The 21,710-nt window shown below is 35.5% G+C and overlaps 1 protein-coding gene across 2 annotated transcripts in view; it reads left to right on the forward strand.

Moving 5' to 3' along the window:
• NBAS (NBAS subunit of NRZ tethering complex) overlaps positions 1-21,710 on the forward strand; it is a 187,950-nt gene that overhangs the window by 111,215 nt on the left and 55,025 nt on the right. For both annotated transcript variants that reach the window (XM_040551536.1, XM_040551538.1), the window contains exons 43-48: positions 1,484-1,734; positions 2,742-3,076; positions 8,722-8,940; positions 9,192-9,394; positions 18,545-18,634; positions 21,094-21,289. In XM_040551536.1, the coding sequence (XP_040407470.1) occupies positions 1,484-1,734; positions 2,742-3,076; positions 8,722-8,940; positions 9,192-9,394; positions 18,545-18,634; positions 21,094-21,289 (1,294 nt within the window). The remainder of the gene's footprint in view (positions 1-1,483; positions 1,735-2,741; positions 3,077-8,721; positions 8,941-9,191; positions 9,395-18,544; positions 18,635-21,093; positions 21,290-21,710) is intronic.

A 21,710-nucleotide genomic window follows, 5' to 3' on the forward strand; every position in this document is an offset into this window, starting at 1 on the left:
TCAAATCTCTTTCTTGATATAAATCAGTTTCAAGTGTCAGTTTTGTCTTACATTAAGAGTATTAAGAGTGAATGACATTTTATTTCCATTAGTAGCAGACATTTTTTCCTTAATATGGTAGAACCATTGCACTTAGCAAACAGCTAGAATCTAGAAACCTAAATTAAAGCTTACAAGGTTAGGTTTCTAGCCTGTGGGCTAAGTTCTAGCCATAAAAAATAACTCAAAAATAACTTCTGCCTTAGAAATCGAAGATTAATTTTAAACTGAGAGAAGGTTGTCTGTAGTATTTGCTGTATGAAATTCATCTTTAAGAATGAAACTTAGACTTACTTTACTTGGATATCAAAAAGAAACACTACCTTACTTGTGGCATATATGCTGAGGGAAGAATGATGTCAAAATTCTAATTTAATCAATTGTAAAGGTAGAAAAAAATCAAATGTGATTAGAAGACATCAAATCTCAAATTGAAACATACCTACCTAAGGTGGCCTATGGCTGGATGCTGGGAAGAGTCAGTTTGATGCTCATCCATAGGTGACTTCTTTCCTTAGATTTTAGGTAAAATTTTCTGTTGAGAAATGTATAAACTCAAGATGAGACTTTATTGATATACATCCATTTTTATCCCTGTTGAGGGGGAAAAAAGGAGTGATTGCATTCAGCTGTCTTTTATGTAGTCTGTTGGAAGTGTCTGAATTCATGCTGTGAATGAACTAATGTGTTCATTTCAAAAGGGTCAAGAAAAAAATTTCCAGCAGTGAGACTGGCTGAGGTCAACCTGAGATTTGTTGGTATTTTCGTAAGTTTTCATGGATGACAATTTGAAAGGTAGCATAATAAAACTGTCAAATTAAATATGCTAAGTATGAGTGATAGTGTCAAATAGATAAACTAGTGGGCAAGAGCCAATTTTCAGTGATGTTCTCTAAAAGAATGCACAGGTGCTCATTTACTACAGAAAATAAAATGTAATAGAATGAGAGAATGAATTGGGCTGTAAGATTTTTCTAACATCTCTCAGCCACAAGTGCTGTGTGGATATATATTTTTTAATTAATTAATTTATTTATTTATTTTTATTGGTGGTGGCTTTTATTTTGTTTGGTTGCTTTTTTTTAAGCAGAAGCTTAAAATTCCTATACACATGCAGTGGACGTGTCTACTTTTACATATATCTATAATTAGGGATTTGAAATGCTGCTTTGAATCACACTTCAGTATGTGTCACCCTTAATCTGCACGTCCAAGTATACAAATAATATGATCAGGAAATGAAGGAACTCCTTAGTTTCAATTCTTCGTAAACAGAAGCTATCTAAACATTTATGAATGAGTGTTTACTCTTTCAGAATCTCTTACAAAGTTGAACCTTACTACTCAAACAGAGAAAAGTATCGTTCTGCCTCCAGAAGTGTTGAACTGAAAAGGCATTAATGGCATGTTCATGCCTTTAAAGCAAAACTCTTTCTAAATGCAGATTATCTACGCTGGAAATAGAAGAAAGAGCACAAAGTCTTGGTCTTTTTGAGACTTTGAAAACAAGTCCTGAAACCTTACATGAACACATGGTTAAATATGTTTACCCAAGTATTGAAGGTAGAGATCATCAGCGGTTGCTGTATTATTTCACACTCCTTGAAAATTGTGGTTGCTCAGAATTTGTGAAGCATGCTGTGAAACCTGAAACTCACATTCGACTCCTGAAAAAATTCAAAGCAGTTGCACCAGGTAGGAGAGTTAATGCTTTTTTTCCTAGGTGTATTTATTATTCTGTTATGAGTGTTGACATGGTTATGTTTATCTAATTTATACTTCCCAGGCAATTATTATTATTTTTTTTCAATGAGCATATCAGATGCCTGCAAGCAATTTGGTGGGTTAGTCATGCATTATAGGAAGAGAGAAGTTCCTTCTCTTTGTATTACTGGAAATTTAACTTAAAGTTTTTTTGCCTGCTGTGGTAGATTAAAAACAGATTTCTGCTGGTGATGCAAGTCAGAATTACTAGCAGTGATGTATAGTGAATTTTTAAAGAAAAAATACAGACATCCTGGAGCATAATTTTTAAGCCTGCAAGTTCAACATTAACTGTCTAAGTCATTTGAGAATATTAGTTTATCTTTCAAAAGTCTAAGTTACATAATATATCAAGAACTTTAAGGATTTTTGTAAAGAGGGTAATTTTATTTTGTATTTTTTTCATTGATGTTACTTTTTGCCTTTGCAGAAATACATTATTTATTCCTCTTACATTATTAGACAATACATATGAAAGAGAACTGCTGGAAAGTATTTTGAAACTTTGAATACCATTTTCAATTTGATTATAAAGTAAAGTATTGATAAGATACTATTAAGATGAGCTTTTATAGGATTTATTTTTTAAAAAATGGTCTCATGATTCTACATACATGATTCTATCCTTGCACATTTGAAAATCTGTGTGTTTTGTGTGTGTGTATCAGTATATGAAGTCAAAATATGTTCCAGGGACTGAGAGACCTCATATGTGAGGTCAGCATAAAATCCTGGTGTTACCTGCATGCAAACCTGTCTTCCTCCCCAGTCTGTCAATGTGCATGATTCAAAATGGAAGTGGAGCAAGAGTTTTTCTAGTTCTGACTGGATTGCACAGAAATGTGAAGAGTTTGAGTAGATTTATTTAAATAACTAAATAACTTTGAAAATAATGAATAACTTTTATTTCATTTGTCTTTTTCTCCTTCTGTCAATAGGTCTTAATTACAAAAAGCTAATAGATGAAAACGAAAACCCTCTGGGAACGCTGGAGCCCATACTTACAAGTCAAAATATCTTATCTATTTCCAAACTGGCTCCCAAAATTCCTAAAAAAGATGGCAGTATGCTGTCACCAAGCTCTCTTTATGCTGTCTGGTTACAAAAACTTTTTTGGAATGGTGATAACCATCTTATTAAAAAAATACCAGAAACTATGGATGAGTGGTTACATGCATATGATGTGTGTTCAAAGTACTTTGATAGACTTGATCCAGATGATATCATCACTTTTATTGATGAAATTACCTTTTCTTCAAAAGCTGTCACAAAGGTAAGCAGATACATTTGAAAAATTTCAAACTTCAGGTGAAGCACGGTTGATGTAGTGACAGGGAGAAATTCTCAGCAAATCTTTGCATTTTTCATTTTACAGTTTTTAAAGATAAATCCATAAAGCTACCTTCCTATAAACCTCTCTCTTCTTTTTATAACTATCACTGTATAAAATATACATATATATATATATATATATATAAAGGAGTTAGCTCTGAGGATCAGAAAGATTTTCGTGGAACCCCAAAGTCCCAGTATTGTGGTTCAGCAGAGAATAAGATGCTTTTCTTATGTGTTTGTTTATTTCACTTGTGCTGATCCTAAAATTCACTGTGCTGCAGGCTTCTGTTTACTACCAGGCTTTTGCATTCTGAATAGGATACTCCACAGAGAGGTGTTCTGGGCCACTGCATATGGTTTCTAGGCACTGTAATAATGTAAATTATAAACTCTGTTGTAATTTCCATCTGGCTGAAAACCTGTTATTGAAAGGATGTACTTCTGTGTCGGTAGCATATGCTACCAGATCTACAATTTCTTTTTGCCCAGTGAAACCTGTTTGTAAAGGTATTTCTAACATAAAGTTACGTTAGAAATAAAGTACTATCAGCTGTCTCTTACACCTCTTCAGTGGAACCATCATTGTGATTAGGTTTTTGATCCTTTGTATCAGGTAAACAAGGACATAAAACTATCAGAGTGTGTTCAAAGGAGGGCAACAAAGAGGGTGAAAGGTCTAGACGGGAAGGCGTATGAAGAGCAGCTAAGTCCCTTGGTTTGTTCAGCCCAGAGAAGAGGAGGCTGAGGGGAGGCCTCATGGCGGCCTGCAGCTCCCTCACGAGGGGAGTGGAGGGGCAGGCGCTTAGCTCTGCTCTCTGGGGACAGTGACAGGACCTGAGGGAACGGCATGGAGCTGGGACAGGGGAGGGTCAGGATGGGTGTTAGGGAAAGGTTCTTCACCAAGAGAAGAACCTCTTACCTGTGCAACCTGCTCTTACCTGTGCAACTTGCTCTAGCGAACCTGCTTTTGCAGGGGGGGTTGGACCCAGTCATCTCTGGAGGTCCCTTCCAACCCCTACAATTCTGTGAAGAGAGTGGTTGGACAGTGCAACAGGCTCCCCAGGGCAGTGGTCATAGCACTGAGCCTGCCAGCATTCAATAAGCATTTGCTCTCGAAAATATTGTTTGATTTTGGGGTCGTCCTGTGTGGACCTAGGAGTTGGACTTGATGATCCTTGTGGGTCCCTTCCAAACAGGGATATTCTGTGATTCTAAATATTCAGATTTGCATTCCTATCTGGAAAAACTGACAGTCATGCTGAGGTTTCAGTTGCCAGACATGAACCCTGAACTGAGTGGATAACTGTGCTCTAACGAGAAGATAATAGTGTCTTCATGTATGATTGCTGCTAGTGACTACTTAAAACTCTTTCTGTTAATGTACCTTTCAGGAAAATTTCTCATTAACTGTGGATGAATGATGCAGGGAAAGGTTGGATAGTCTCCCCTGTGCATGTGTTTTAAAATGTGTTGTTTATTTCTGTTTAGGATTTTAATACAGTTTCTCTAGTCTCTTAAGATGAGTAGGAGTAAAGGGAAGGAGCTGTTGATGACTCCTTCAAGGTTATTGCGGTTGCTGTCCAAGTAGACCTTTTTAGCAGAAACCTGCCAGCTTCTTGGATGAAACTCAAAGTCATAAAACAAACTCAATAATTGTTTGAAGCAGTTGGTCAAATCAGCTGATTTAGTATCTACCATGCACTGGGTTTGGGAATGAAACAGCTATTTGACCAGCTTGCAACTAGCCTTCCCTTAGAATCCAGTTAATGATTTTCAAGTGCAAGTGTACGATGAAAAATTATTGTAGTAGTTCTTGAAAAAGTATTTTTCAGAGATCTCTTTTCTCTAACTTTCATCTGAAAAGTGCTTCATACATAAAAGCTGTCTTTTGGTTTGCAGTTGTTACTTAAAATTTCATCATGTTTTGAAGCAGTGCTGGTCATGCAACCGCTATTTTAACTCTCTAAATCAGCACTTTCTTCCCAGCCCAGTTCTGTGGCCAAGGACATACTATATTGGTTTCTTATTCCCCTAACACTTCTGTACATTTCCATATTTCATGGAGGTATTGATACTTAATATAGGTAAAGGACTGAAAAAAAAAAAAAGCATAATGATTACCATGAAGTAATCTCTAATCTCACTGAGACAGCAAAGTTTTTCTTTTTTTTTTTTTTTTTTTTTAGCGGACCTTGAGGAGAAGCTTAAAGCGAGATAGTGGAAGTAGGATTTTTAGGAACTGGTCCTGGGTGTCCCTGCTTGGGAAGGGTTTGGACCACATTACCTCCAGAGGTCTCTTCCTACCTCAGCCATTCTGTGATTATGTCGCTGGAATCCCAGGTTTCTGTGGAATTAAAAGGGAAGCTGTTTCTGTCATCTCAGAGTTTAATGTTAATCACTGGCAGTAAGAGTGGTGGGGTCAGGATCTTTATACACAAGTAAATGTTACTTGTACAATACTTTGTTGAGAAATACTTAGATATTCTTAAGGAAGTGGGCTTCTGTGATGAGTTTTCACCCTAAAGAGTGAAATCTGTTGAGCTGAAATAGTGTGTGATATTCCTTTACTTGAAAATGAAAACAGCTTTTTAGGACTTCTTATCACATGTGGCCTATAAAATTAAAAATGTTTTTAAACTGTAAAAACTTTTTAAAAGGAAAACTCAACTTCACAGTCAAACAAAAATTGAACTAGCCCCTAAGCTGTTTTTTTGTCACAGGGTATGACACCAAATCTCATTACTGAACTGACTAGAAATATGGAGGGATAGCCATTCATGTTTGAGAATAAAATAATCAGAGAAATGAAATGTTAGTAGTGCTACAGTTCAGCTTTATGCAAATATGAAAGCAAAATTAAAATGGTCTTGGGAAGAACCTGTATTCTTTTTTTTTTAATGCTTTATTCTGTATATGCTGATAGCATCATGACTTATAAGCATGCAGTATATTCACACTGTTCTCTAGGATATAACAGTTAGATGGAGTACTTGAATTGTTTGCCTTTTGCATCTCTCTTAATTGCATTTTGAACATTAGAATATACAGTAGAAGAGGAAAAATGAAAAAGGTAAATGTTTTAATCTTTTATGAGGTTTACAAAATGGATACATAAATCCATCCGTGGTAATTAAATTTTAATGTGATCTGAAGAGTCTCACCTTTTCCCTGCTTATAGTAAAACCTGATGTTGAGACCTTGTTCAAAGTAACAAAATCATACCTAATTTCTGTTAATGGGAATGGAAATGATTCATTTTTGAACTGTATCCTGGGCTGCATAAATAGAAGTGTGGCCAGCAGGTTGAAGGAGGTAATTCTCCTCTGTCCTGATCTCATGAGATCCCACTTGTAGGAGTGCATCCAGTTCTGGGGTCTCCAGTATAAGAAAGACATGGACCTATTGGAGAAGGTCCAGAGAAGGGCCACAAAAACAATCAGAGGGCTGGAGCACCTCTACTGTGAAGAACGGTTGAGAGAATTGGGGTTGTTCAGCCTGGATGAGAGAAGGTTCCAGTTAAAACTTTTTCTAACTTTTCAATATATAAAGGAGCTTAATTAGAAAGACAGAGAAGGACTTTTTACAAGGATGTGTAGAAACAGGACAAGGGGTAATGGCTTTAATCTGAAAGAGGGACGTTTTAGGTAACATCTTCAGAAGAAATTCTTCATTATGTGGGTGGTGAAACACTGGAACAGGTTGCCACAGAACTTACGGATGCCTCATCATTGCAGATGTCATCATTGCAAATGTTTAATGTCAGGTTTGATGGGGTTTTGAGCAACCTGGTCTAGTAGAAGGTATCCCTGCCCATGGCAGGGGGGTTGGAACTAGATGACCCTTAAGGTGTCTTCCAACCCAAACCATATGATTTTATGATATCCTTTGTATTTACTCTGTTAATACTGGCAAGATTTCCTTGGTTCTTCCCAAAATGTCCTCCCATTTTGCTTCTAGTATTAAATAGCAGTAGATAATTGCTGTGGTTTACAGCAACAGCACTAAAACATGAGAGCAACCCCTACATTTTTCACCATGTATTTTTAGCGAAAAGTAATATGCATGTATATATAAAAGCTGTAAAACATTCCACTCACTATTCTTTGTAAAGCTTTCTATGGCTTTACAAGTAGATAAGTCTAATTCATGATGTAAATATCAAATTGACTTTCTTAAAAATAATGTTTATAGCAGCTTAATTTTCCTCTTTTTATGGTAAATCAGCCTCTTTCTTATTCAGTACTATACAGATTCAAGCTTTGTTTTCTATTTATTGTGTAATTTGACTTGAAAATTGAAGTTGTTTGCATGTCTTTGTCCAGTATATCGTTAAAGTATCTAATGCTGTGGGTATGGACAGAGGAAAGAAAGTATATTGCAAGCATCTTTAAAATGGTACTTGAAATTAAAAATTAGCGAAGTATACATGAATTTTAAAAATGGTATTTCAGACTTTGTTTTGGACTTCCAGCTGAGGCTGCTGGGTTAAGAACACAGCAGTCTGCTGCATGTGTGTCTGTATGAAGAGTATTTCTATCTGCATCTGTTCTTAAAGTACTCTTGGTTTCTGGAAGCTTAGAAATCTATACTCTTTGCCTAGCTTCTTTTCTAAAGTACTCAGTTCCATTCTGACACACAGGAATGACCCCTTCGTGCCTGATGGAGGCATAGTGGGAGACTTCATTCTGTGTGTGTATAACTCTGTATCCAGAAGTTCATCTCCATGAGAAGTTTAATGGAAAAAAAAAATAAAGACTTTCTTGTTTTGGTTTAATGCCTAGATACATGTAGTTGTAAAGGTCTTTCAAAATAGTAACTTGCTGTTCTGTATAACTTGTGCTTTAAATAAGTCAATTTGAAAGGAGTTTGTGTCTCCCTCACATCCAATCTGTTGTAGCCTGCACTTTTTAAAAATCGTGAAACTGTAATACGATTCTTTGAGAGATTGAAAAAGACTTGATAGCTGCAAAATCTTCATTGCAGTAGTAGCATGGTGTAGGTTGTATGTACCGGCAGCACACCGGTGAAGTAGCTGTGGTAAATGTGCAAGCAGATCAAAGTATACATGGCCTAAGTTGTAGACCTCCAAGTGGTCTTTACTTATGATCATAGTCTTAGAAATACATTTCAATCCATAATCTAAACCTAACAAAACTAACCTTAAGTTAATTTTCAGTGTTTGGGTTTTTCAGTTCATGTTGTAGAATGATCCCCAGACATCTCTTAATACAAAATTAAAAGAAAAAAAAAAACAACACACCAACAACGAAAAACACCACCACCAAAAAGTGACAGTCTGCAAAAATCACAAATGTTATTTGTTAAGGAAAGTTTGGTATGTTCTATTGTGAATCAAATTCAACATCAATAAAAGAAAGGACAACAGAAGAAAGTACATGGAATACTGATCTTTTTTTTGAATAAATGACTAATAAGAAATATGGTTGTTTCTCCTAAAATATCTCATTTAGTTTTGTACAATAATGTAGGAAAGTGGAGCTACCTGAACTCTAGGCACTGCTGTAATACAAATAGTAGCGTACAGATAATAATAATGATTAAATATTGAGCAATCTTTTTCAGCTGACAGTTGAAGCCAGGATAGAAGTGACTAAGAAGGCTATTAAGGCAGTCAAACATCTTTCTGATAAATCAAGAAAAAAACCTTCTGAGAATGACATGGAAGATGCTGAAAATCCATCTGTTGCTTATGAAAAAACTCTGAATCACTTGCAGCAATCTCTTGCTCATCTGGAAACGCTCACTCATAGTTTTATCACTTACTTGAAAAACAGCGAACAGGTAATGGTTACTGATCACATGCTTATTTTGAGTGTAGCCATAAGTACCAGTGATGCACATCAAGCTGCTGTCATATTTTATTAGTGTTTTACAGCTTTGTTTTTGTTGACCTGGTCTTTTAAAATTCTATTCCATCAGTCTTTTCTGTTTTGTAGTATATATATTATCTTGGTAGAAATAAAGACCCTGAATGAAATGTACCTGTAAATAAAGAGTACACTGTTTCATGTTCAAAAATTATCTGTTCACAGGATGTACTACAGAAGTATGGCTATTTATATGATTTGTCAAGATCAGAGAGAGAAAAAATCCATGACCAAGCAGTAACTATGTGTATAGATGGTCAGCCCCTGGACATGATACAACAGTTGATACAAGTTGCTGTTGGAGATCTAGGTCTTTCTCCCAAGGACATTGTTCAGTGTGCTATTAAAAAAATTATATGCACTCTAAGGTAAGTCTACTACAACCATTGAATCTCTCCCCCATTTTAAAAAAAAAAAAAAAAAAATATATATATATATATGTTGAGCACTTGCTTGCTTTGAATGTCTGGATTTTACAGAAGATTGGGCAGTGAGAAGAACTGAGTTCTTATGCTCTTGCTGACCTATAATTTTATATTCAGATAAGACAGTTATATTTCTCTGAGTTTGGGAAGCCTGGGCAATCTGAACAAAACAAGCAACGTAGCTCATCCTGTTCACTGAAAAGTGCTTTTAAATTTTAAATCTTGGCTTTACAATATTGTTTCATTATGTGTGTGTTCGTACATTTATGATTTTTTGGCAAATTTATGATTGGACATAATTCTTGTTTTAAGAACAACAATTAAAAACATGTTTGTTGGAGATAGTGTGTACATACTTCTGCAGGTATTTGGGCAGCAGAGGTCTAGCAACAGCTGTTGCCACAACAGCTAATTTTACAGGAAGAAGTACAATTTCCATCTTTTGAATAACTTGCCAGGGTATTTTGGGGAACATTCTATTTTTTCTTTTTTTATAATTTTCAAGCTTTTGAGATGTGTTACTTTAAAATCATGAATATATAGGCCATAAATCTTTGTTCTCTTAAAGAACACTTCTTTAAGTTTTTGCTCCTCCACCTCCCTCTGTATCATATCCAACCCCCAAATTAAACAGCAAATCTAATTGTTCTATGCTTCCTGCAGCATTTAAAAGCAGCAATGATTAAAAAGGAAACAAAACACACAATTAGCTGACTTCCTGGACAGAAACAGATTTCTGATGTGAGGAAGGACATTTATTTGATCAACTTTTTCAGTGTTGACACTTACTGTTTATTGCTGCTGATAGTGCCATCACAGAGGCATTCCCTGCCAGAAGTAAGGCTTTATTTCTATCTTTTTCTAGAATTCACAGTTCCAAAACCTCAGCAATTGTCCTTTCCACTGTGTTACATAAACCAAACCAATCTGTTCATACAACTCCAGCAAGCTGAGTCATCTGTTATTTTAAAAGTATAGAGAAAATACAAAATAACTAATTTCCATACAGTTTATAGTTACACATCGTTGAATAATTCTGTTGAGATGTTGGTGAGACCTGAATGATACAAAGGAAGATGAAATAAGTTGATGGTGGCCATCTTAATCTCATTATCAGAGAGTTCAGAGTTTATGTTAACTTCTCTACAATGATCTTTTAGTTGCATGATTCTTTGTAGTGTGGCTTCTGAATTCTAACACTTGTGAGAAAGAATCTGTAGAACTACTGTAGTCATGGTATGTTCCTTCAGTACTTGTCATATCTTAAGGAAGGAAGGAAGATTCCTGCATTGAAGAGTATACTGCCTGTTGGGTTAGCAGCAGCCTCTATTTAATGTATGTAATGTCTTTTAGCCCAGAAGGGATGTTGCTTTCATTGACGAGTCTGAGGCTGAAACCATTTTAATGTAACTGGCATCTGGGAGAATGTAATATCTCTGGGAATATAGGGCTGTTAAAAATATACGTGTGTGAGCATAGTAAGAATATGGACACAAGCGAGGGAAAGAAAAGCATGTTTATTGAAAAACTGTTCAGTGAAATAAGGTGCTTTTTGTTCATCGTGTTTAATGCTCAGTCCTAGCTGAGTTTGCCATTTGTAATACCTCCTGTGGTTTGGTAAGAGATTTGGCAGCTTTCATAGCCATGGTGACTACAAAATTCCTTTGGCACATAACATGAGACTTAAGTTAGTATGTCTTTTGAGGTTCAACCTTTGTCCTACCACAGTGTAAGGCACTATTCTAAGGATAGGTTATTTATTAGGACAGTGAAGTAATAGGGAATGTGGTTTGTGGGCTCAAATGACAATCTACAAGGTGAGTGTACATTGATAACAGTTTGTTAGGATTGAATAAGCCTGCGAAGATGCCCTTATTCTTTAACAAGGTTTAGGGTATTTGAAAGTTCCTGAATTTTTGTAGCCACGTAGGAACAACCTGTCGTTTTTCCTGTCAAGGAGTTAGCAGCGTTCAGCCCTATGACTTAACATGACTGAATCAGAGTGTCTTTCTGGATGTTTTCTGACATAATTTAACCAAAGAGTATGTTCAGTCTCCCATTGCTGTTGGACTAGAGCTGAGATGTGAAATTCTGAAGGAAGCAAACAGAGAATGAAGGTCTAGGGTTTTACATCTATATCGTTATTCATGTTGCCAGGAAAAAAATAGAGCACAAGTGTTTTTTTTGTGTGTGTGTGTGTGGTGGTGTTTTTTGTTTTTTCATCATCGTTGACAGAATACCAATCAGCTCTTAGAAATCTTTTTGTTGGTTATGTTCTTTCTCCTTCAGAGCAACATAAAAATACTCACTTTCTTTGTGTGTTTTTTTTTTTGTTCTTCTGTAGTCCAGTGACAGTAATTCATCAGGGATTTTTATTTGTAGGCGCTGTCTTGGATTTGATGTTGCAGAGTGCTACCTCTGCCTGGCTGTGTCTTTGATGTACTCAATATTCCAAGTGAAAGATCACTGTATTGGTGACCTAATGTGATCAGTGGAAAACTTATTTTATTTTTTTTGAGGGAGAGTAAGGGTGGGGGATAGGGGAGAAGGTAATTTTATATCATAATAAGTGACCAGTTATTTCTCATTTAACTATTTATCTAGAACTCTCTTCTGAAGTATTTCTGTTCCACAGAGATGTATGCAACACAGACTAAAGAGCATTCAACTGTTAGATGGCTGTTAAACTCTATCACTTTTAAGATCAGCTTTTGCAATTTATTTGATTTTTTTTGCATGTGGAAAAATGCATGTGGAAAAATTACACGTGGGTAGGATGATCTGAATGCACATACCAGAAACAAATATAGCATGGGAAATAATCTATAGCTCTACCTATTTTTTTTCCTTAGTGATTATGTGTATAATCAGATTGAAGAGCCACAGATAAAAAGAAGGCAGCCTGTCAAAGCATTTGCAGCCCTCTTTGACAGAAAATGAATGTCTCCTCTCACTCAGTTTGACTGTTCGTAGCATCCTCAGTGATGGTAGAGTTTTCTGCATAGCAACATCAGTAGCGTTGTCTTTCTTGTCTGGACCTGTCCATTTGGTGAGGAATAATTTGGCTTTAGATAATCAAGGTCCTGATGTTCCTGGCTGGAATAATACATCTGGACTGTGTGATACATCTGGATATAAAGTCTATTTAAATCAACTGTAGTGATTCTCATTGATATGCAGACTAGGATGGACCTCTTGAATTTCTCCTTTTTACTCTTCTCCATACTAACATATTTGCTTTTTATATGCATTGCAAAGCTGGAATGTCTGAAAATTTATTTAGTAAAGTTTTTGCATATAGACCACAACCGATAACTCCTAATCAGTACTTAAAGAATGGAAAACCATTAAACCATTAAAGAATGGAAAGTGTATCCCTCCAGTGGAAAAAAATGGAAAGGCAGAGGAATTACTTGGAGGCCTCAGAAGAACTCAAAAATTCACAACTTTCATCTGGTGTGTGATGTGCATTCTTTTGACAAGTATTCTTGTTTATAAATACAAACTGATGTTAAAAAAAAAAGTTATAAAACAAGATGCCCCAGTTAATTTACTTTTCTCTGTGCAACAGGATGAGAGGAAAGTCATGTGGTAGGTAGTAATCACATAATGAAGTATGGAAAGTTTGCCTACTACAGTGGTAAAAAGCATAAGGTAAAATCCAATGTAGAATAAAAATACTTGACATAATATCATCCCTCTTATGAAATTCAGCAAGGTGATAATATTATAAGGTAGAGTCTCTTTAAAGATAGCGAGCATTTAAAAGAAAGGTTGTGACTTGTTATCTCTTAAGGCTGCTGGCTTTGATGCCATTGCTGTGAATGAAATTGGATGCATCTCTATCCTATGCTCAGATATTAGCTTTCTAGCTAGACCATAACACAAATCAAAACACATTAACCACAGCATTTTTGTGCAACACTTTAACTTCAGGGTTCATGGGCAAAAAGATATGTTTAAAGAAAAAGTCTTGCCTGTGAACCTGGAAAGCTGAATTGTTCTTCAGTAATTGTAACATTTCAAGGGAAAACTCTTCATACTTTTTTTTTTCCTGAGCTTTGATGTGTTATACAGTGCGGTTATTTTATGTAGTACTTTTGCAAGAAATTCCTTCAACAATTAACATTCAGAGTGGTGCTTGTAGGATTATAACACTGAACTGGAGTTTCCCTGGATCTTCTGTAGCTATGGTGACAGGGAATGTAATTAAGGTACTGTGACCATAAAGGTACTGTGACCATAAATGAAGTAGGCCTGTGTGGATGTGAAAAAATGTGGTAGTGCCTGTGATTTACCTGAAACTTAAGCAGAGACACACCGCTTCTGTGACTGAAAATATGCATCCTTCCTTCGAGTTTCATAACTACAACCCCCCTTCAAACACAGTGAAATATCTTCTGTTATTAAAGTATTGACTGACTACTGCAGAAGATTCTTCAAGAAAATGTTGCCTTTGTGAAAGATTAAATTACTTTTTGTCTTCATGCTGGGTTCTGCACCTGGGATGGAGTAATGCCAGACATGGGTACAGACTGGAGATGAGCTCAGCAGAAGGGGATCGGGGGGTGCTGGTCAGCAGGAGGCTCAACAGGAGCCAGTGGTGTGCCCTGGCAGCCAAGAGGACAAGCTGCATTTTGGGCTGCATCAAACACCATCATAGCCAGCCGGTCAAAAGAGGTGATTCTCCTCCCGTGTTTAGCATTGGTGCAGCCTCACCTCATTGCTGTCTGCAGCTTCCTGAGGTGGGGAGGCAGAGAGGGAGGTGTCGGTCACCTCTCCCTGGTAACCAATGATAGGACATAAGGGAATGGCACAAAGCTGTGCCAGGGGAGGTTTGGGCTGGACATTAGGAAAATTTCTTTACCATGAGGGTGGTCAAACACTGGAACAGGATTTCTGGAGAGGTGGCTGATGTCACATGCCTGTTGGTATTCCAGTGTCATTTGGACAGTGCCCTCAATAGCACACTTAAATTTATGGTTAGCCCCGAAGAGGTCAGGCAGTTGGACTAGATGATCTTTGAAGGTCCCTTCCAACTGAACTATTCTATTCTATTCATTTTTCAAGTGTACAATATTACAGGCTTAACATCTCTCATACCTTCTCAGAAACAGTAACTCTTGTTAAATATAACATAGTTATTTGTCTAACCATGTAATTTCAGACACAGTATTGTCCAGTTCTGTTAACTGCTTTTATCTTCCTTGACTCTTTAATTCTAGTGCACAAAATTTCAAGTAGAAAATCTTGCATTGGTATGTATAAAATCTCTCTAACAAAGCATATCTGAAAACTTTGTATGAGGACTGTATTTTTCACTTTCTTGTTTGCCTATGGAAAAAGCTAATGTCAAGAGAAATGAGTTACTTCTTCAGAAGAAATCATGGGATTTGAAGAAGGTTTTGGTAATGCTGGTAGTCTAATTAGACTTATCTAAGATTCAATTTATTCAATGACCAAGATCACTCATGTTGTGTATTGGAAACTTTCCATGATCCATGACTTTAGGAATGTTCATGGATGATGAAGAGAAGTTTTGTATTGTGAGTGAGGATCTTCTACTTAAGAATCTATGTAGTCAGGGAAGACAGTTTATCTATTGAAGACATTATGGCCTCCTTCGTCTGAAACTCTTAAATGCCTTATCATAGGTGCTCAGATGGATTTTGTGTTTCGTGAAATTTTGGAAGTATTCAGCAGGCAATGAGCAGGACAGGTTTGGTGGAAATTTTGAATTTGTATTTAATAGACTGAGCACCTAACTTAGGAAGAAAGCGGATTTTTCACCATCTCATCTCATTTGAGCAGGGGTTCTTCTGGGAAATCTTGCAACTTGGTATCTTACAATTTGATAATAATTCTGACAGAAATGACTGTTTGACGTTGTGGCTTCTTTTCCCCAGCTTGGAATGATAACACCAACAATGTATTACTTGCTTATTTTCCTGATATTTAAAGGAAACACAAAATAGAGAAAAATAAGGCTGGAGAAAGAAAAGGATTATCAAGTATTTATGATGAATAGTATAATTAGGTTAAAAGACTTAGATGGATTTAATTTATTCTCCTTTCAAGCATTCTTTGTACTTTGTTGCATTTGAAGAGCTTGATTAAATATACATCACTTTTTCTGAAACTGAACTGAAATCAAAATAAGCCGTTATCAGTGTAATTACACCAGGCTTATACCTAGGAGTTTTGAGGTGAATGCTGAATCGTATGTTGTTTAAAACATGCATCAAGTAGCGTATAATCTGTATAAAAAAATAATCCTTCATTAATTATATTTGATTCTGTTAGTAGCTGTTAATTTTAAATCATTAAGAACAAAACAAACTTGACACAATATTTGTCTTGTGGGCTGTAATCTCTTTAGTTTCTGTAACAATTCTTGGGAACTTCTTGGGAAGTACAGGCAATATTAAGCTTTAAAAAAGTGCTAGCCTTAATTTCTTTTACATACATTTTTAGTATAGATAGCTCTAATTTACTGCTTGAGATTTGCCTCTTTTTCTTTTCTTCTCCTTGCCTCCCTCTCAGTAGAATAGTAACTGTCCGTGGATGACAAACTCTAAACTTTGAGTAAATGTTAATGTACCTACCATACCCAAGATATGGCTTCACAGCTGTATTGTCTGAAACAGAGTGTTTTTGTGTTTTCAGAAATGTCCATCAGCTTTTGTGTATATGTTTCTCTTTACCCATGTTTTTCGAAGTGCTCAGAACCTGGTTGCTGTAGGAGCTACAGACTCTCATGTCTAATTAGAGATTAAGGGCTTTTGTAAAGCAAGTGACTGTTCAGAATCAGTCTGCAAAATTGAAGAAACGCAGAAGCTAAGGTTTGCTGGTCCATTCATATGAAATTTACATGGGTACATTAAATATAATTTTGAGTAAGTAGAACTACTAAGATCTCCATGTCCCGTCCCTAACTGCAGCCTTATTTATTTTCTGTTTCAGATAACTACCATTCTCTTCTTAGTATGTAAGGTTTATAAACATTCCTCTAGTTTTCTTTAGATACGCAATATTCACGTGCTTTATTGATGTCCTTTTATTAAAAACTTACTAAAAAAAAGAAACAAAATAATACAGAAAAGTTTAAAGCTGGCCTTTAGAGAGGTCATTAGTGAAGTGACTTATCTCTGGTCACTCTGGGAATATATTGTAAATTTTATTGGCTTTTTTATTTTAAAACAAATTTGAAACCACCTTTTAATGCATGTAGCTACTTGCAGTGAATGGTTACTTTAATACTGCTGTTCCTTCTATAATTTCCACATTTGTACAGTGCTGTGCACACTTGTGCATTTAAATGTAGAAGGTTTTGTTTGTTTCATTTTATGGCGCATTCTGATCTGTTGTGTCTCCTCTGTGGAAAAATACAGACTTTTCTGAGACTGAAATATTTGACTGGACAGACATTTTCCCTCTTTGGGAATCTGGAATCCTGGATGTTTCTTTGCCATAAACTATAATCTGATTACTTCCAAATAATCAGAATATGTTTTTAAAAATATATGGATTTGAACTTAACATTTCTAAAATTTTCTGAACTACCATGTGACAGTATTGGTATTAACAATAGCACTTCTGTGATAATCCCATCCAAGTAACAATATTTTTTGAGAAAAAGACTGGTGTTAAGAGCTTTGTAGTCTTACTTCATACTTACGCGTATGTTATAATAACACAAAATGAGTGGTAAGGTAAAATGAGGTTTAGATTTCATCGTGCAACAAATTATCTAGTATCTGTTCTGAATGGAGTCACATGTTTTTTAATCTAGCGCTGTTTGCTGAAGTGCTGGTCATCTGTTAAGTTTAAAAACAAGTATTGAATGCAGGAAGACATTAAAGGTTTTAAGAATTAGGTTTGTATGCCATACCGTATAATCATTTCTAGGCAAAATATTTACCTTTCTGAAATAATAAATGAGAAAACTAAAAACTCATAATTCTTGACACAAAATCTGTGAAATACTGCAGGTTTTTTTACCCATTACAGTCAGCTACAGAGTATATTTTTGCTTTAAACAACAATCAACAGACTTCGGACTTTTTTTTTTTAAGAGATATAGTAAGAGGCTGACATTTTTAGTAGCAGGATAGCTTTGATATGCTGATGAACAGTAGAGGAAATATACCTTCTCTCTGGGTTTTTGAGTCATCCTTAGTAAACTGACTTTGGAACTATTTGCTTGCCTTTCTTCACTTCAATGCAGCATTGACAAGCTCTTAAAATAGGCAAAACTGTTGTATTTCTAGTTCAGTACAGTCATCATTGCTACTGAAGTGAAGCATGAAGAGACAATGTAATTTATTGGCATGCCAGTGTGAAATCTCTTCCTCTCTCAGCACTGAGTTGCCTCTCAAATTTGTTTCCCTGAAAATGTTAGCAGAAAAAAAATCACTTCCATTGCATTAGTAGTGAAGCTACATTCTCCTATCAGGATGATTTTTTACAATACTTATTTTCACCATGGAAGAACATTATAGAGTAACTGGAACATCTGATGGGCAGTATGATTCACACTCTTCTATTCCTACCAATGCGCAATAAGCTAGCCATGGAGCAGCATCCTGTTCTTCCCCTTTCCCACACACTGTTCTCGACCACGCATTCTCTCCTTTTTCCTTTTGTTGCTTCTGATAAGCATGAATCAGCAGAAAGGATTCTTTTGACATCAAGTTACAATCAAGTTGGTTTGTTTAAACCAGTAATGGTACAGTAAGAGGTTATTTGGAAAGAAAAGATTCTGATGCTTATGTGTAACCTGTCATTTGTTTACTTACTATTGATGAGATCTTTAAGACAGTAAGTGTGTGTTTTGCTAGGCTAATCTGTGTTAGAAATGTTAAATTTTAACTGTTTTCTTTCCAATTTCACTGATGTCTTTTAGTATTTGTCTTTCCCACTTTTCTCTTGTTACTCCCTGTATTGCTTTGGCACAAAAATAAGGGTACTAACCAAGCAGGGAAAGTAGAAAACTTCCATAATTGCTGAACAATTTACATGTATCCTACAGTTGTACAGATTTAGATCCAACGTTAGGGACTTTTTATGGTGAATTTTGTCTTCTTTTAACAGAACAAATGGCAGTTCTTCTATGTCAGTGAAAGATCCACTTGGAATCCTAGAAGGCATCGTTTCTGCAGTGCATGCAAGTGTTGAAAAAGGGTAAGAACTTACTGTACGGATTCTTTGGTTAGGCTTTGAAAGATACTTCTCATGAAAGCCTTGAAGGTACAATACTGAATATGGATATTTTTTTTTTCATGAGTGTATATAATGTGTTTGCACTTTATTTCCTAGGATTTTATTTGGAACAGGCTATCACTTACAAGGTTCAAAACCTGAGGCCTGACAGAAGCTTTTACTTGATCATTTGGAAGAAAGCAACTCTCTGAACATAAAAATTACATAACTATGTATTATGATGATTTGAGGAAAAGATATTTCTGCTCTGACTCTACTAGAAGTAGAGTACTTAGTTGTTTTTGTTTCAGTTTATTATATACCTTGCAAATAACATTGACTCACTTTAAATATCTGAATTTAGATATCAAACTTACCAATATTTGTAGCGTATAGTTCAGAAATAATTTCATAAATGCTCATCCCTATTTTTAAATTCTCTTTTATGGATGCCCTTAGTTCATATAAAGGTCTGTCTTACTGATGTACTTTCCATTGCATTTCTGTAAAACGCAAGGAAGAAAAAAAAATCAACTTCCTTTCCAGCTGTACAAACTAAGAACTTGTATATAATAATAATAATTAAAAAAATAAATCTCCATGCTCTCTAGTAGCCAACAAAAGCAATTAAATTATAGTGTGGAGGTTCCTTCACTGGCATTATATAGGCATGGGATACTGAAGTAGATTGATGTCAAAATCTACAATAAATCTCATTTACAGTATTATAAGGTAGAATGGGAGAATCGGTAATATTTTATTCCAAGGTGCACTTTCTGGAGTCTTTAGATGTGTACTTCATCAACACGTAACTGTTAAAACAATAACCTGGAGCGAAAAATCAATGTGATTACAAGTTATTTACATTCTGTTGTAAGTTGTTCTTACTTATCTTAAACTTCAGCTATTCAACTTACAAAATATAAATCTTCCCCTAAGGAAAGCATGTATAAGTATCAGGTGTGAGGTCTGCAAAACTCTAGAAATATTCAAACAGTTCCTCTTAATTTACAGTTTGGATTTTAACTTAATTTACAGTTTGAATGCCACCTGTTTAGCTGAGGCATGTCTAATTTAGCTGAAGTTCTGCACTGAACAACATAATTCAGACAATATAAAAACTAAATAAAATTGAAATCCTTGCAATCTGAAAATCTAAGCTGTCAATGTTTATTATTTCAGAGCTGCAAGACAGGTTAAATTGGTATTTTCTGTCTGATATTACTTTCCCATCTGTCTTGTTAAGACAAATAAGAGAACATTAGTTATAAATCATACTCCACCTGGAACCACTTTCTTGATTTTAAATAAATAAATAAATAAATAAGCTTTACTTTAAAATACTACTGAAAAAATATCAGAATAGCATTTACTGATTTGTTACACGGTAATTTAGAGGCAGTAAAGTACAGAACACGTTATTCTGTCTGCAACTAGCTGGTTAGTTGAGTTCATGGTAATCTGTATGCTTTAAATGCTCTCACATGGTTAGGATGTGTTCAGTATAATACACTTTTTAAAATTAAAAATTCTATTAATAGCTTTTTTATTTCTCAAAGTCAGGAAAATAACAAAAATTATTATTTTTTCTTTTAACACTTTTTCTTACCTTCTAGGAGTTATGGCATTTTGTAATCATTATCATGTTAGGACATAAAGTAATCCACTTTGCTAAAGATGATGATACAGGAAAATAAACAAGAAATAGCTAGACCCGCAGGAGGCACTGATTTGTGTATATGGAAAGTAAAAAAGGGATATGTAAGAAAAGAAAGAATACAGGGCAATTTAAGCATTGGATACAAAAAAAATGTCATACCTGAAAAGCAAGCAGTCAGGCTGGTTTTACATAAGGTCAGATGGTGTGCAGGTATAGGCATTGGTCAGAACCAGTCACAATAAAACAACTTTTATTTTTAAATGCTGAAATTTGGCATTATTGTTATAAAAGTGGCAGTCAAGGTAGTGTAGGAGACAATACGTTACTGTTTGGATAGATGGAGTTCTATGGTCTTTATGTAGTTACTTGATTCTTTTTTTTTTTTTTTAAGATTCCTATACCACTTAGTTTCAGGCACCTGGTTTACGAGGGCTGGTTCTCTTCTGTCTCACGAAGGTGAGCTCTTCGAGAGATAGTGTCCTGCTTCTGTGGAGGCATCTGTAGGGCATGATCATACTGCTCATGGTGTTCTCTGTATTTCATATAGAACATATGCCTATTCATAATTCATAAATATATTTCATATTTCATTTTGAGGGATCTCACTTTTGCACAATTTCATCTGGGTTCTAATTCTGTGTAACGCAAGAATGGTTTATGAGTCTTCTGATGAATTCTTTTATATATTGAATGCAGTTGTTAATAACTTTAAAAATACATGTAGGTAATATTTTGATTAGGATTACCAAAGTCTGTTTAACACAGTATTGTTTAATTACAGGGAGAAAGTAGTTTCTTCAGATGACCTCCTGGAGTGGTTGAGACCTTTCTGTGGTGATGACTCTTTACCAGTGAAACCTCGCATCAGAGTATTGCAAATACTGGAGCAAGCTTTCCATCTCAGTGATGAGGATAGCAAGCTGCTTGTGTGCTTCAGGACCCAAGCTGTTCTCAGAGCGTGTTGGCTTGAAACAAAGGTATTAAAACTGACTGCTGTAAATAATAGCATGAGACTGTTCTTACGCAGGGATTATATGTTGAAATGTGAGTTTGTAGTACGTGGTTGGGATGTCAGTATGAGAACTAATTCTACCTTCCTTTTGAATCAGGTTTCTAATAAATAGTGATTCTTTGAAAAACAGAGTAGTTAATAGAGCCCTCAGCTTTTGTTTGGGATCAGGGGCACATAATACCAAGCTTGATCAAACACTAATGATTTTTCTCTATGGCATGCATTAAATTTTTCAATTTTTAATATTATCATAGAATCTTTTAGGTTGGAAAAGACCTCTAAGATCAAGTCTAACCATTAACCTCGTGCTGCAAAGTCTACCACTAAAACCATGTCCCTAAGCGCCACGTTTGCATATTCTTTCTTTTCAGACAATTTTGTCACTT

Source organism: Cygnus olor, chromosome 3, assembly GCF_009769625.2.
Source record: "Cygnus olor isolate bCygOlo1 chromosome 3, bCygOlo1.pri.v2, whole genome shotgun sequence".
Classification (NCBI taxonomy): domain Eukaryota; kingdom Metazoa; phylum Chordata; class Aves; order Anseriformes; family Anatidae; genus Cygnus; species Cygnus olor.